Source organism: Ursus maritimus, unplaced genomic scaffold (assembly GCF_017311325.1).
Source record: "Ursus maritimus isolate PB19 unplaced genomic scaffold, ASM1731132v1 scaffold_32, whole genome shotgun sequence".
In the NCBI taxonomy this organism is placed as follows: Eukaryota; Metazoa; Chordata; class Mammalia; order Carnivora; family Ursidae; genus Ursus; species Ursus maritimus.
In genome coordinates, this window is record NW_024425786.1 from 6565157 (window position 1) to 6579878 (window position 14722).

At 58.0% G+C, this 14722-nt stretch overlaps 1 protein-coding gene across 5 annotated transcripts in view; it reads left to right on the forward strand.

The window, feature by feature from the left end:
* The window catches only part of H6PD (hexose-6-phosphate dehydrogenase/glucose 1-dehydrogenase), a 31145-nt gene extending 17881 nt beyond the window's left edge, over positions 1-13264 (forward strand). For 4 of the 5 annotated variants that reach the window (XM_040645750.1, XM_040645749.1, XM_040645751.1 and 1 more), the window contains 3 exons: positions 5548-5817; positions 6959-8291; positions 9255-13264. In XM_040645750.1, the coding sequence (XP_040501684.1) occupies positions 5548-5817; positions 6959-8291; positions 9255-9345 (1694 nt within the window). In that variant the 3' untranslated portion in view covers positions 9346-13264. Of the gene's footprint in view, positions 1-5547; positions 5818-6958 lie in introns of all 5 variants that reach the window. The other variant, XM_040645752.1, reaches the window with a different exon arrangement.
* Positions 13265-14722: the final 1458 nt, after the last annotated feature.

Sequence of the window (14722 nt, forward strand, 5' to 3'; positions counted from 1 at the left end):
CTCTTGCAGGTCCTGTAATAACACAGATCCTAGCCGGGGTCTACCAGCGGCTCCTGTGTGCCAGGCACTGCCCAACCCCCATAGATGTGTCTACTCATTAATGCTCACGGCAGCCCTACAAGGGAGGGATGCCACTATCCCCCGTGTGTGTGAGTTAGGGCCGCTCACGTGGGGTCGCAGAGCTACAGGCGGCGGAGCGGGTGCTTGATCCCGTACATCCTGGCTCCAGAGACCACACTCCAGGTCACGACTCTGAACGGCCCCTCAGATCCAGCCACACACCACCCAGCTGTTACCCGTCCCCTGACTAATGTCTTTCTTTGCGTTTCGCTGTTACTTCCCGCGTTTGCCTGAATGCCGCCCTGCTGGTTACATCACCACGAGCCCCCTCTCCGTAAGCTCGTCTCGCCAGTAGATCGGAGATGGCCTCATTCCGAGGCATCTCTGTCGTGGTTCCCCTTCCTTCTCTAACGCTTGCTCTAAGAAGTCTTATTCGAGATACAGTTCACGTATCAGACAGTGTACCCATTTAAAGCACGCAATCCAGTGGGTTTTAGTGTATTCACAGCCGTGCACCCACCGCAGTCAATCTTAGAATGTTTTTATCATCCTCAAAAGATACCCTTACCCTCATCCGCATTCCCTCCCAGCCCCACGCAGCCGCCGACCCCTCTCTGTGTCTGTGGATCCGCCCCTGCCACAGCATCTAAGCGACCTCACACGGCGGGTGGCCTTTGTGTTTCGCTTTTCTCGCTGAGCGCACGGTATCGGGGTGCGTCCCTGTGCCAGCGCACACCAGGACTTGTTTTATTCTTGCGAATGATATTCAACAGAACATTGGATAGAGGGCGCCTGGGTGGCTCAGTTGTTAAGCGTCTGCCTTTGGCTCAGGGCATGATCCCGGAGTCCTGGGATCGAGCCCCGCGTCGGGCTCCCTGCTCCGCCGGGAACCTGCTTCTTCCTCTCCCACTCTCCACTGTTCCCTCTCTTGCTGGCTCTCTGTCAAGTAAATAAAATAAAAATCTTTAAAAAAAAATTGGATAGACCACATTTTATTCATCCCTTCATCAGTCGGCGGATGTTTGGGTTGTTTCTACTCCTCGGCCGTCGTGACTAGCTCGTGTACCGGTGGCTGCGCACACGTATGTTTTCATTTCTCTCGGGCTGCACTTAGGCGTGCAATTGCTGGATCACACGGTAATTCCGTGTAACTGGTTGAGGTGAAGAACTTCTAATAGCCCCTCAGACCTCTCAGCCTCATTTCCAAAGCCCTTTCCATCGTTCTTAAGTTCTGCTGTTCTGAATCACAGACGGGCTGCTTCTGCCAGGCCAGGCTTACCATTGTCGGACGAACTGCGTGTTGGGGCCCCTGCCCTCTGGTTCACGATACGCACCGCAGCAAGGATACGGCCCAGGGCAGAGTCCGCTCACACATGTATTTCTTTGAGATATACAGCATTTTAAAAAAATCAGTTATTTGCACACACTTAAGTATCATGAGATTCTGGGGCACCTGAGCGGCTCAGTCAGTGAAGCATCTGGCCCTTGGTTTCGGCTCAGGTCATGATCTCACGGTCATGGGATCGAGCCCCACGTCGGGCTCTGTGCTCAGTGCGGAGTCTCCTTCAGATTCTCTCTCCCTTTCCCTCTCATTTGCTTTTTCTCTTTCAAATAAATAAACAAGTAAAATCTTAAAAAAAAAAATGAGATTCTACTTCATCCAAACTTTCATGTTCTCCTAAAAATTTGGAAGATTTGGTCACACTGGGCCCATCGTCCCGCGAGGCACCACCTGACCACAGCTGAGGCATATTTAATGGTCTTGAGGAGCCCCAGCCCTGCCCCATCCTCCTCCCACTTTTACTTGCCCCACTAGGCATTGGGGTCCCTGACCTTTGACCTAGATCCTCCCTCCGGAGCCCAGCTCTGCTTGCTTCTTGCAGCTACTCCTGCCAGCTAAGCGGTGCTCACGCCATTCTGCTCCACTCCCAGGTTTAATGTTCACCTGTGTTGGTGTTTAGATGGGAGTGGTGGGAAGTTAAAAGGGGGGTCTTTGGGTGGTAAGAATGGCAGGCTCTGGATTTAATCTCATTTTTACCCCTTTACCGGCTGTGTGGCCCTGGGCAAGTTACCTGACTTCTCTGAACCTCAGTTTCCTTGTATATTTAAAATTAAAATTTGTATTTTAAAAGTGAGACCTCCTTATAGATCATGATTGTGAGGAGTAAATGGACTGATAGACACTGTTACTGTGATTATTGTCCCTTCTCGACGTCTTCTCAACCATACCGTAAGAACTTTGAAGACCAGAACCCATAATTTCAGCGGCTGGCGGCGGGGGAGCTTTGGGCATGTTGGCCGGCACCATGGGGCTGGACTGTCCTGCTCTTTCAGGGTTTAGCATGGCTGGCCGAGCTGCACCCCCAGGTTCTGGCTGAGAACAAAAGAGTCAGACTCTTACCACTGAGGACAAAGGTGCCTTCCTACGAGCAGGCTCCTGGCTTCATTTCTTGTCCCACGACACGGGTGCTCCGTCGGGCAGGGCATACTGGGCTGCATTCAGGGCACGTTCTGCCAGTCATGGCTGGTCCTGCTCGCCGTCCAGCTGGCGTGAGCGAGCACCACGGGCCTGGTTGGGGCAGGTGGCTCAGGACTGGTGCCGAGTACCCTGGGTGACCCCTGCAAGGGACTGTGCGGGGCCAAGCAGGTGTGAACGAGGGGCCGCTTCTTTTTGCTTGTTTGAATTAAATATTGACTAGATAAAAAAGAATTCTTACTAGATATGTGTGGCATGAAGAAGTACAATATAACAAATACCAGCGTACCTACCAAGCCATTTTTAAAAAAGAGCTTTATTGTGTCCTTCCCCAAATTCTCTATTTTCTCTTCTTTACTATTCCAGATTTTGGGTAGGTGACTCCCTTGCTTCTCTTTATTGTTTCTGTGTCGGCCTGATTCCCTAGACAATATATTGTTTAGTTTTGAAGAAGAGGCATACCGTGTGTGTGTGAGAGAGAGAGAGAGAGAGAGAGAGAGTGGGTCTTTTTGTCCCTTTATCCTGCATTCAGGATCATCTCTTCAGATCTGTCTTCTAATGACTGACTCTTCTCACCTGTTTCCAATCCATAAAACCCATCCATTGAATTCCTAATTTCCAACTGCATTTTTCATTTAGCGAAGTTCTGTGTACACTGGTCATTTTAGATCCTATTTTCAAAATTAGACTTTATGTTACCAAAGCGAGCATGTTTCTTTCTCTCGACATTGCGATTTTGCGACTGTGGATGTTCCTGTTCTCTGCTGTCCCGTGTCCCGTGGCGTGGCCGTGGGCCTGCGTCAGGTGCGGGGCATGCGGCAGTGACAGACCCGTGAGCTCCTCCTCGGCTGGAGCTTCGGGTGTGGCAGGAAGAGGACAGACGGGCACCGAGTCCCTCAGCTGGGCTTGCGGAAGACAGGGCCCCCAGGAGTGCAGGCCAAGGGGTCAGTGACACTCTCTAGAAGCCGAGACCTGAAGGTCAGGTAGGAGTTAGTGGGTGAAAGAACCAGTCCTGAGTTCCAGCAAATTCACACAAGGCCTTTGATGGAGGATTGCTCCTCCTGCCGCGATGCCCGGCTCTCTCAGGGATGCTCTGAGTTGGCCTGGGTGTCGGCCCGCGGGCCGAGTATGAACCCTACCCTGTGCGCTGTTGTGCACTGAAGCCTAAGCTGTGAGCCTGTGGGGTTGCATGTGTGTGAGTCACTGGCAGTCACGCCTCACGCTGAGTTCTGGAGCATGCAGTGCAGTGTCGTGGGTGCTGGCCCAGCTCCTGACTTTGCCTGTGCTGGCCTGACACATTCGGCCCTTCCCTCCGGAGCCGGGGTCATGGTGGGAGCTGCCCCGCAGGATCCTGGGAGGGCGAGCGGGAGGGGTGTGGTGAGCACTGAGCTGCCGTCACGGGGCTCTGTGCTCCGTGTCCTCTGTGTTATTCTCCATTCTGGTCCACCTGCCAACCTGTGTTCACCTGGATGTCTTCAGCTCAGACACACACAGAACGGAACTCGTGGTTTCCCCTCCGTCAGATGGCCCTCTCCCGGGGTCCCCCACCACTGCCCATCCTTTGCGTAGTCCCCAATTCTAGCAGTTACCTTTGGCTCCTCCCCTTGGGCTCAGGCTTGCCGCCAGTGGGCAGCAGCCCAGTCACTTCTGATTCCGCAGCAGATCGTCCACCCCCCCGGCTGTCTGCTGCCCCTTCAGCTCCAGCCCAGTTGCCTTTCCTAGGGCCCACCACATAGCCTCCTCCCCAGACCACCGCATAGCCTCCTCCTTGGGCCCATTGCTTCTGTATCCATTCTCTCCCCAGCAGGCCGGGATCTATTCTCAACATACACCAGATCTTGTCTTTTCCTGCCTCAGATTCTCCACTGGCTTCCCTGAATGTAGACCCTAGTGCCAACAGCCCCTGCTCCCCTGGCCTGTCTTGCTCACCTTCCCGTAGACCCTCACAGCCGAGCTCTTTCCTGTCTCGGGGTGTCTGCACCTGAGGGCTCCTTCAACGCAGTCTTACCCTGACTTTTTGCAGCACTGACTCCTCAGCCCTCAGAGGGCCCTCTTCTCCCTGTCTGTAATTTATTTTTTATTTTTGAAAAAAGATTTTATTTATTTATTTGACAGAGAAAGAGAAAGCACAAACAGGGGGAACAGCAGGGGGAGAGGGAGAAGCAGACGCCCTGCTGATCAGGGAGCCCGATATGGGGCTCGATCTCAGGACTCCTGGATCATGACCTGAGTTGAAGGCAGATGCTTAAGTGACTAAGCCACCCAGGTGCCCCTCTTTTATTTTTTTAAGTAGGCCCCACATTCAGCGTGGAGCCCAATGCGGAGCTTGAACTCATGACCCTGAGATCAAGACCTGAGCTAAGACCAGAAGTCAGATACCCAACCAACTGAGCCACCCAGGCACCCCTGTAATTTCCTTACTGACTTTGTTTTCTCTCCCACCGAAAGCCGAGGGCGGGGACCTCTGCACCTGCTTGCTGCCTGCACAGTTGTGCTCTTGGTGATGGGGTGGCTGTTGTTAACAGTTCATTGAATGGCGGGGTGCAGAAACAGACCCAGACGTCAGGGAACGCCCAGGATCACACAGTACGAAGTGGCACCCAGACCCCAGAGCCCGGGCCCTCGCTGTGGTGATGCCGCCGCCTCCTGCGGCACCACACCTGCTGACAGATGCCTGTGCGGGGGGCCAGGGGTCTGGCCACACATCTGCAAATAAATGCCCTCTGGCCTTTGCTGGCACCAGACCCTTCCCCATGCAGATTCCTGGGAAGGCCCAAGGAGTTTGACAGCTTCACTCAGAATGCTCAAAGACACCCTCCTTCCTTCTCTCGTTGAGGTTTGCTCTGGCATAAATCAGTTTTGTACGCTCTCTGGCCTGGGGGATGAGGACGCCGGTGGCAGGGTTGGCGTGAAGGGCGTGGGTGCAGGGTGGGGGTCCAGGTGTGCCTCGGGGAGGTCGGGCATGTTGCCGATTCTTCAAAGCCTCTGCTTCCCTTCCTCCTCCCACGTAGGCCGCACCAGCTTCTACGAGGAGTACGGCGTCATTCGCGATGTGCTTCAGAACCACCTGACGGAGGTCCTCACCCTCGTGGCCATGGAGCTGCCCCACGACGTCAGCAGCTCAGAGGCCGTGCTGCGGCACAAGCTTCAGGCCTTCCGGGCCCTGCGGGGCCTGCAGAAGGGCAGTGCCGTCCTGGGCCAGTACCAGGCGTACAGCGAGCAGGTGCGCAGAGAGCAGCGGAAGCCAGACGGCTTCCACAGCCTGACGCCGACCTTCGCAGGTGGGCCCTGGGGCCACGCAAGGGCTGCCCCCCACTGGAAGCAGCTTTCCAAGTCCAGACACCCTTTGGTTTGGGTTGGAAGAGACCTCAGGGGGGTTATTCACAAGGGTGCTCGTCGCCAAGGAGGAAGCTCCTTCACTTCCCTGGCCTTCCACTGTCTTTCAGCAGCAGGTCACCTGTTGGGTCATTCTGGGTGAAGGGCACCCCAGTGGTGGTCTCAGCTCTGTCCGCATCCACCCATACTTCCAGAGCTCTCTTAGCCAGGTTCAGACCTGGCTCCCAATTATAACCAGCCCCCCAGTGAGGCTGCAGATCTGTCCGGCCGCAGCCCAAGGCACCTCCAGCAGGCAGTCTCGCTGCTGCTCACATGTCCTCTCGAGCCACGCTGTGGACAGTTCCCCGGGCCCAGAGCGTTCCTGGAGAGGGCTGGCCCCCCAAGGCTGCAGGCGATGAACTCCACTACAAGAGCAGCGGCCGTTTACGGGGCACTTACCGTGTGCCACGCGCTTGCTGTGTGCTCCCTCGTATGACCCTCGGGGACACAAACCCGTGGTGCAGGCATGGTCACTATCCCCACTCAAAGGTCAGGAAACCAGAGGCTCCTGAAGTTCCAAAACTTGCTCCGGGTCATGTGGAGATAGTACATGGGAAAACCAGGCTTGGAACTCGAGTCAGGAGTGCACTCAGCCCCTGGCTCCTACCACCATGCCCCGCCAGCTACAGGCCCCCTTACCTGCGCACCACCCTGCTGTGGGCTCCGAGCCCTGGCCTGCCCCTTCTTCGCTGTCTGGCCTTGCCGCAGGCACATCCGGGGGAATGGAAGCATCCCCCTCTCCCCCACCATGAGACTTCAGTTCTCTTTGCTCGGAGCAGGGGAAGGCCAGGACTCTAAGGCGTCTCATGGAGGTGGGTGTCTGAGCTGGCCCTGAGGCTGCATTTTGAGCACTGACTGCGGGGAGAAGATGCTAGAAAGGCTGAGCATAGCAAGGCCGGGGGTGCTCCAAAGGCAGCGGTCTGCCCAGAGGAGGGGCTCAGAGAGGAGAAGGGCTGACAGGGAGGTAGGGAAGGGGAGGCAGGTGCACTGGGAAGTCCTGGGTTCTCTGTGCCCAAGTGTCACTTCCGCTGTGCCCTGTCACCTCAGGCATCCTCGTTCACATGGACAACCTTCGCTGGGAGGGCATCCCTTTCCTCCTGATGTCTGGCAAAGCCTTGGATGAGAGAGTGGGCTACGTGCGGATCTTGTTCCGGAACCAGGCTTACTGTGCCCAGAACGAGAAGCGCTGGGTGGCGGACCAGAGCCAGTGCCTGCCTCGGCAGATCATCTTCTACATTGGACACGGTGAGCTGGGCAGCCCGGCTGTGCTGGTCAGTCAGAACCTGTTCAGGCCCTCCCTGCCCTCCAAGAGCTGGAAGGAAGTGGAGGGCCGGCCCGGACTCCACCTTTTTGGCCGCCCTCTGTCGGATTACTATGCCTACAGCCCCGTGAGGGAGCAGGACGCCTATTCTGTCCTCATATCTCATATCTTCCACGGCCGCAAGGACTCCTTCATCACCACGGAGAACTTGCTGGCCTCCTGGGTTTTCTGGACCCCCTTGCTGGACAGCCTGGCCCACGAGGTCCCGCGCCTCTACCCGGGAGGAACCGAGAACGGGCACCTGTTGGACTTTGAGTTCAGTGGCACCCAGTTGCGCTTTTCCCAGCAGCAGCTGGAGCAGCTGGTGCCCGGGCCAGGTTCCGCTCCAAAGCCCAGCGACTTCCAGGTTCTCCAGGCCAAGTACCGGGAGAGCCCGCTGATCTCGGCCTGGCCTGAGGAGCTGATCGCGAAGCTGGCTGAGGACATCGAGGCCACAGCTGTGCGGGCGGTGCAGCGCTTTGGCGAGTTCCACCTGGCGCTGTCTGGCGGCTCCAGCCCCGTGCCCCTGTTCGAGCAGCTGGCTACCCGGCACTACGGCTTCCCCTGGGCCCACACACACCTGTGGCTGGTGGACGAGCGCTGCGTCCCACTTCGGGACCCCGAGTCGAACTTCCAGGGCCTACAGGCTCACCTGCTGCAGCACGTCAGGGTCCCCCACTACAACGTCCACCCCATGCCGGTGCACCTGCACCAGCGCCTCTGTGCCGAGGAGGACCGGGGCGCCCAGATGTACGCCAGCGAGATCTCGGCCCTGGTGACCAACAGCAGCTTCGACCTGGTGCTGCTGGGCATGGGCATGGACGGACACACGGCCTCCCTGTTCCCGCAGTCGCCCGCCGGTCTGGAGGGCACGCAGCTGGTGGTGCTGACCAGGAGCCCCTCCAAGCCGCACGAGCGCATGAGCCTGAGCCTGCCCCTCATCAACCGGGCCCGCAAGGTGGCGGTCCTGGTCATGGGCAGGATGAAGCGTGAGATCACCATGCTGGTGAGCCGCGTGGGCCATGAGCCCAAGAAGTGGCCCATTTCGGGTGTCCTGCCTAGCTCCGGCCAGCTGGTTTGGTATATGGACTATGAGGCTTTTCTGGGATGATCGTGCCTTTGGCCTTTGCTTGCTCCCCCGCTTGCTTTCCCCTGTGCTGTCCCCGTCCCCTTAGTCCTGCCACCTGCCCTGGCTCTCTGGAACCTGACACCTCAGGGTTAAGCCCCCAGAGAGGAAAGGAGGAGGCCTTATCCCAACCTCTTTGACTGTCTGTATCTAGTTGTGGTGGGTAGACACAGACACAAGGAAGAAACAGAGTCTCTGCTCTTGAGAAGCTTCCAGTCCAAGTCAGGAGAGAAATATCCACCTTAACATACCAGCAGCAGTTACACAATAACACCAGCCAGCACAAAATAGGACGTTGTGCAAGCTCCCGACTTCAGTAGAATGGCTAGGGTTAATCAGGGAAGGCTTCCTGGAGGGGGCGATCCTTGAACTGGCTCCTGTGAGAAGGAAAACTATGGAGAGTAGAGAGAAGGGAGCACGGGTGTCCCATGAGGTACAGAGCCCACGTGAAGTAGAATGCTAGAAACTCCGGAATCTTGAGTTGGCATTTCTTCCATCCCTCCCCTTCTTCCTGAGCCTCTGACATTTAGCCTACTGTCCTGGCCTCTTTGTGGTTGCCTCCTCGTGCTCTGTCTCTCTCGGTTCCCTTTCCTTCTGTCTCCCTGCCGTCCCCCAGACAGATGAAGGACAGTAGCAGTAACACCACAAGAAACACTAGGAAGTTCAAAGGTCCCAGAAATCTTGCAACTGTTGTTTGGAGCTCCCTTTCTCTGTAGATGAACTTCTCTGCGTGTGTGTGTGGCGGGGGGAGGGGGGGGGCTGCCCACTCTCCCTTCTCTAGCCGAGCCCCTTCGTGATACATAGTGGGCATGGAAGATTCGGCCATTCCAGGGATCCCTCACTCCAGAGGGTCCTTTACACCTCAGGGGACTTCCGGTGGGCGTTTCCACTCTCAGTATACCCTCTTGCTTTACCAGGAAAGATCCAGTGAAGTCTTTCTGTGATGGGGACACGTCATTTGTGGGGAGAGCTGTGATGGAAGTGGTCCAGACCATCCAGGTGCTCTGATCTGAGCACACAGGAGCCGGGCCTCCTCCTGGCTGCCCACCAGCTTCTCAGGGACTTGACCCGCTTGCAGCCCCCCGGGGCAGGCGGCAGCCCAGCCTCCTCGCACGACCTCTCGGGGGCATGGAGCCCGCCTGCTGGCCCCTCCCGCCGCCTCTCACGTCACCGCTGACACACTGACCACCTGGGAAAGCAAACGGGTAGTTCTGTTCAGAGGAGGTTGGTGCTCTGTTCCCGATTAGCACTGGGCCAGTAATGGTGTGTGGGGGGTGTCTCTGAAATTCTCTTAAAAAATATTCTCACACATTTAATTAGTATTTCAGCTGCCCACGTAGTCATGCTCCCGAGACCGGACTGTGAAGGAATGAGACCGATTTTTCCCGTGTGACTGCTCTCTTGTTCTGAAGTCGCACCTTGTGGCAGGTGTTGATGTCTCCCAGAGGGCTTTCCTTGGTGGGGGGGAGCGTTGCCAGATGTATTTCTCTGCTTTTGATTGTTTACACTTTCTTCAAGGCTATGGATTTAAAAGAATTCTGGTGCCTGAGCGGGGGTTCTCTCTGTGAAAGGCACTCGTGGTAAAAGTCCCCTGGCCTCCCATGACCCGCCTGGACAGGGCATCTCTCCTGACACCGAGAGAGCTCACTTGGCAAAGAAGAGCCCCAGTGCGGGGTCGGGCAGTCTCTCTGGGGGTCTGCGTTGTGCATTTTAGCTTTTTTTTTTTTTTTTGCGCTGGGGCCCGGCGCTCCTGAGGGGACGCTGGTGCTTGCGGGCCAGGTGCCGACTGTGGCCACCGGGGGGCGCCCTCGCACCATCCCTGCGCCGAGCCCCGGCCTTGAGCACTCCCCCGAGTGTTCCTGAACGTCACCGTCTGGTTGCAACACTAAGCGGGGCCTGCACACGGCGGAGAATCATGGCAGGATGTAGGTCTAGCGGGCTCTTGATGTCACCGTTTCTGGATAAGAGTGAGTCAGTGCGGCCTGAGCTCAGGACCTCCCGTCTGAGAGGAGGGCCTTGCCTGGGAAGGCGCCGTGCGTCAGGGGCAGGGGTGGGGCAGAGCGGCCACGTGCTGTCCTGAAACCACACCACGAAACCGCGGGAGACAGGCCTCTGTTCCCCTGCGTCCGCTTGCTCCCCTGTCCGGTCCTGGAAGGATGGTGTTGCACCTTTCTGGACCCCGGCGCACGGCCGGAAGCACACCTCCTTCTGGAATCCGATCGCATTTGAGTGTGAGTCTTCCTCACGCACAGTTCCATGAAGGAATTCTCCACCTTAGAACGTGAGAGACCCTCCGGTTTCTACTTTTCATGTTTGAGAAATGCTGCTTAGAACCTACTAGATTGAGTTGATCCATCGTTTGAAAAATGCTGCCCTAAACTTAAGCCCGTCTGCGAGCCGAGGGCCCCGAGGTGCTCACGCGGGGAGCACCGGGGAGCACGTTGGGACGGGAGCCGGGGCGGGCCGTCCCGCAGCTTCCGTCCCTGTGGCCCCACGAGACGCGCTCTGCGGCTTGGTCTGCTCCACGCGGCCGAGCAGCCGGTGATGGAGGTGGAGGCGTCCTTGTTTACGGACGGCTTTGACGCTGGAACTGAAGTCTGCGGACAGCGGGCCGGCTGCCGCCCCGGGGCGCCCCCTCCCTCCCAGGGCTCTCGTCCCCGGAGGGGCGGTCACCGGCGGGGGGCCGAAGGCCGTGTGCCCTCGCAGACCTGGGAGCGGCGGGCACGCGCATCACCGTTCGTTGGGGGGAAGGAGCCGAGGGACTTTGCAGCTTGCTGTGAGCTAGACTCCGAGTTTGATCTGGGAGCACCGTTCTCTGCAACCGCAGGTTAAAATGGTCGTGTCGTGTGGACCTTCCCTGCTTCTTGCCTCCGTGCAGACAGGGCTTCATCCCCACGCGGGCCTCCGGTTAGCGCAGTGCGGCTCTGGCCGCGGCCTGGCGGTGCACAGCGCTCCCCCGGGCTCTGTCCCCCGAAGGCCGGCCGTCCCCGGGCCCAGAGCTGCTCCTGCTTGGCCTCGCTCCCTCCTTCCCCCGTTTGGACAGAGAGCTGAGGGCAGCGTGACAGAGAAAGGAGGGGAGAAGCTTCCACAAGACCTTAAGGGGTGGTTTCCTACAATTTGGTTTTTAGGAACAACAAAAACTTTTTTTTCAACAAAAGTACACGCAGTAGTCTCCCAGAAGCAAACTGTGTCAGTTTTAGACAGTTAGATTTTTATCCTGAGCAGACGGGGCCCTGCAGACGTAGTCCACTTGTGGAGAAGCTGCCTGGTGCCATGTTCGAGAACGAACAAGGCCCAGGGAAAGGCCTGTGGTGGCCAACGCCATCCGCGCCCATCTGCCCCTTGAAAGACAAACCCAGAGGGGCCGAGGGCCTTGGGAGGGCTGCTGCCGCCCAGTGTTGCCAGCTGTCCCCTGCTGTCAGCCTCTGTTGCTCGTACCTTGCCTCCCACCACCCTCTGCTGGGCCCACAGCCGCAGCCCGGGCTGGTGGCACTCGAGGGGCTGCTCGCTTCCTTCTGGTGACCTCTCTTCTCCTCGAGCAACAGGGCCCTTCCTCCAGCTGCACCAGCATGGGGCCGGTGTCGGGAACCCGAGGGGGCGTCTTGACGGATCGCAGGGAAGAACGTCTCAGTCGGTCCCCGCGGCCTCAGAGTCTCTGGGTGTATGACAGCTGTCACCTGGTTGGAAGTGTGGATTTCTTCCCCTGGGGGCCTTGCCTGCCCTCTTTTCCCTCAGCTGAGCGGGAGCCCACCTGCGCCACCGTCTCTGTCCCGCTTCCGTCTCGTGTTTCCGGCCCGGGCTGGCGTGTGCTGTGGGGTGCCCTGTGTCACACCTTGTGCAGTCTCCATCCGGTCCCTTCGTGCCCTGTCAACGCTAGGGCAGAACTTCGCCCCCGTTCAGGGCAGTCTTCCTGCCACACGTGTCTTCAGCCGATGCAGCAAGTGGGAGCCCAGACCGGCCTGTGTTTCTGGGGCCGTGCGGTGGCAGATGTCTTCTTGGGGTGGGGTGTGAGCACGGCTTCCACGGCTCGTTGCTAAGTGAGGTGCCAACTCCCGAGTGCTGGTGCCAGCACGAGACAGAAACAGCAAGAGATCGGAGGCGGCACTTCCGAAATTCTAACGAGCTGGGGGAATGATCCCTTTGGGTAAAGTTCCTCCCCGGGAGGCTTCGGAGAGCTTCTGTTTGCAAAGCAGACACGTGGGGGCCGTGTCTGTGTGTGACCCGAAGGTGGGTAGGGCGGAGGTCTGGATGAATTATGCTTCTGCTTGCGTGTTGATTCCCAAGGATGGTCTCTGTCTAAACCCTTACCCTGCTCTCAGGTGCTTTACAGGAAGTCTCTGCGTCTTCTCTGTCCCTCTGGTGTGGGGCCAGGTAAACACACTTTCGTTTGCTGAGAGCCCAGGGGAGCATACTGAATGGCTAGTAGTTCGCTTTGAAAGTGGAAGTGTAAACAGACGCTACATAAATTTGTCAGTTTGGGTCTTTAGCTGTACCGCTACGGAAGTCTAGAAAGGTCAGTTATAAAATGTCATGAGATACCTAACTAGGAAAGGACAGGACCCTGGGTTAGCTCCAGGTGAAGGCTCAGAGCCCATCCAGCTCTCCGAGGTGTGACCTGTACAGTCTCCTCCTCCCGGTCCCGAAGCCAGCGGGGCCTCTGCTGGGCCTTGTCTCCAGCCGGGAAGGCCGAGCTGATCTGGTGACAGCAAGAGAGCTAGATGGGGGGGTGGGGCCAGCGTGGAAACCAGGGTGTGTTGCAATCGGGACCGTGTCCGGGCGTTCTCTGTCTGGTGCTGGGACACTCCATACTGGGCTTCTGCCCGGCGAGCAGAGAGACAGGGAAGCTCCTTTCTCAGAGGGACTGTGTCCTTTGTGCGGTGGGGAGACCGTAGGCGTGAAAACCCCTCTCTACCAAGCAGCAGGAGAAACTGCCCCTGGTTTTTATGGAAGCGGTGGACACTTAAAGATGTCTCAGACAGTGAGACACATTCAGAACAGAGTTTTTAAAATGACTTTTTGTATGTCAAATGTAACATTTATTTTTTAAACAATAAAGTTGTTTTGCCAGAATCCGTGCCCTCCTTCTTTCCTCTGGGAGATGGGGTGTATGGGTTATGGACCTGGTCGTTGTGCTGTGTGTGGGGCTTGGCGGAGGGGAAGGGACGGTGAGGTCCTGAAGGGAGGACCTGCGTCCGTCCCTGCTGCACACACAGGTGTGTCTAGGCAAACCAGCCACATCCCATTGCTTGAGGCCCACAGGCCTCCTGGGAGAGACCGCCGTGGGCCAGGTGACCGGACTTCATGGGTCCCGCAGCCGTTCCCCCGGCATTGCTGGCAGCCCCCAGCTGGGGAAGCCATTGGCCAGAGGGAGACGCCACAAGGGAGCACCGCTGAAAGCCGTAGGGCCTGATGCCATTGTTGCTCTTCTCTGTGTCCTCTGCCCGATTCTCACCTCCCACCTGTGTCATGTTCCCAGGAACATAAATATTTGGGGGGGAGTCCAATAAAACTGCAGAACCCCTGGGGGTAGACGAGCCAGAGATTTGCTGGTTGTGGGACCCAAGCAGAGGTGGTGACCTCACAAGGCAGTGACAGGAGCCACAGGCTCACCCAGAAGGGGCGATGTCCCCAGGGACCAAGAGGCACGGGGGACAGACACATGCCAGAGTCCCCAGGGGAAGAAGGGAAGACTGCGGGCAGTAATGAAGGCTGGAAACCAGAGACTGCAGTCAGCTCTTGGCCATGCCTCTGCCTGGGAAGCACGTGGAGAACAGGCTTCCTGGGGGAAGCGACCCGAAGCTGGGAGAAACCAGTGTGGGTTTCCCACTCTCCGCCGGGACAGTGGTGCTGTCCTTACAGGGACCTGGGGAGGCAGGCTCTCCGCCCACTGACACTGAGACTATGGGGCCCCGCTGGCTTCTGTGAAGGCGGCCCCGGGGAGTCACGGGTACCTGCTCCCCCTCCCCCCGCCCCGGCCCGGGGAGCCTCCAGGTACTTGTGTCCGGGCGTCCTGGTGGGTCAGGACACCCAATGCCCACAGCTGCAGCGACTGGTTCGGGGGGACCTGTGGCCCAAGTTGGTCAAATCGGGCTCCACCACGGGGAGCAGAGCCCAGGAGTCGTGTCCAGGCCCAGGGTCCAGTCAGGCCGGGATTCCGCCTGCTGACCATTCATTTGCAGGGGCTTCAGTGAGTGGAAACAGGGGTGTCCCCCGTGGTAGGGAATGCGCACGAGGCACCGTAGCTGGGGGCGGGGGAGGGTTGTTGGGTGTTGCAGGAGGCCCAGCAAAAACCCGGCGCTGACCCGAGAGGGGGCTGCAGCCAGTCGGGAGGGCCGATCTCTCCGTTTGGGGCCAGGCTTGTGTCAGGCCGCGGCAGCCCCGCGGG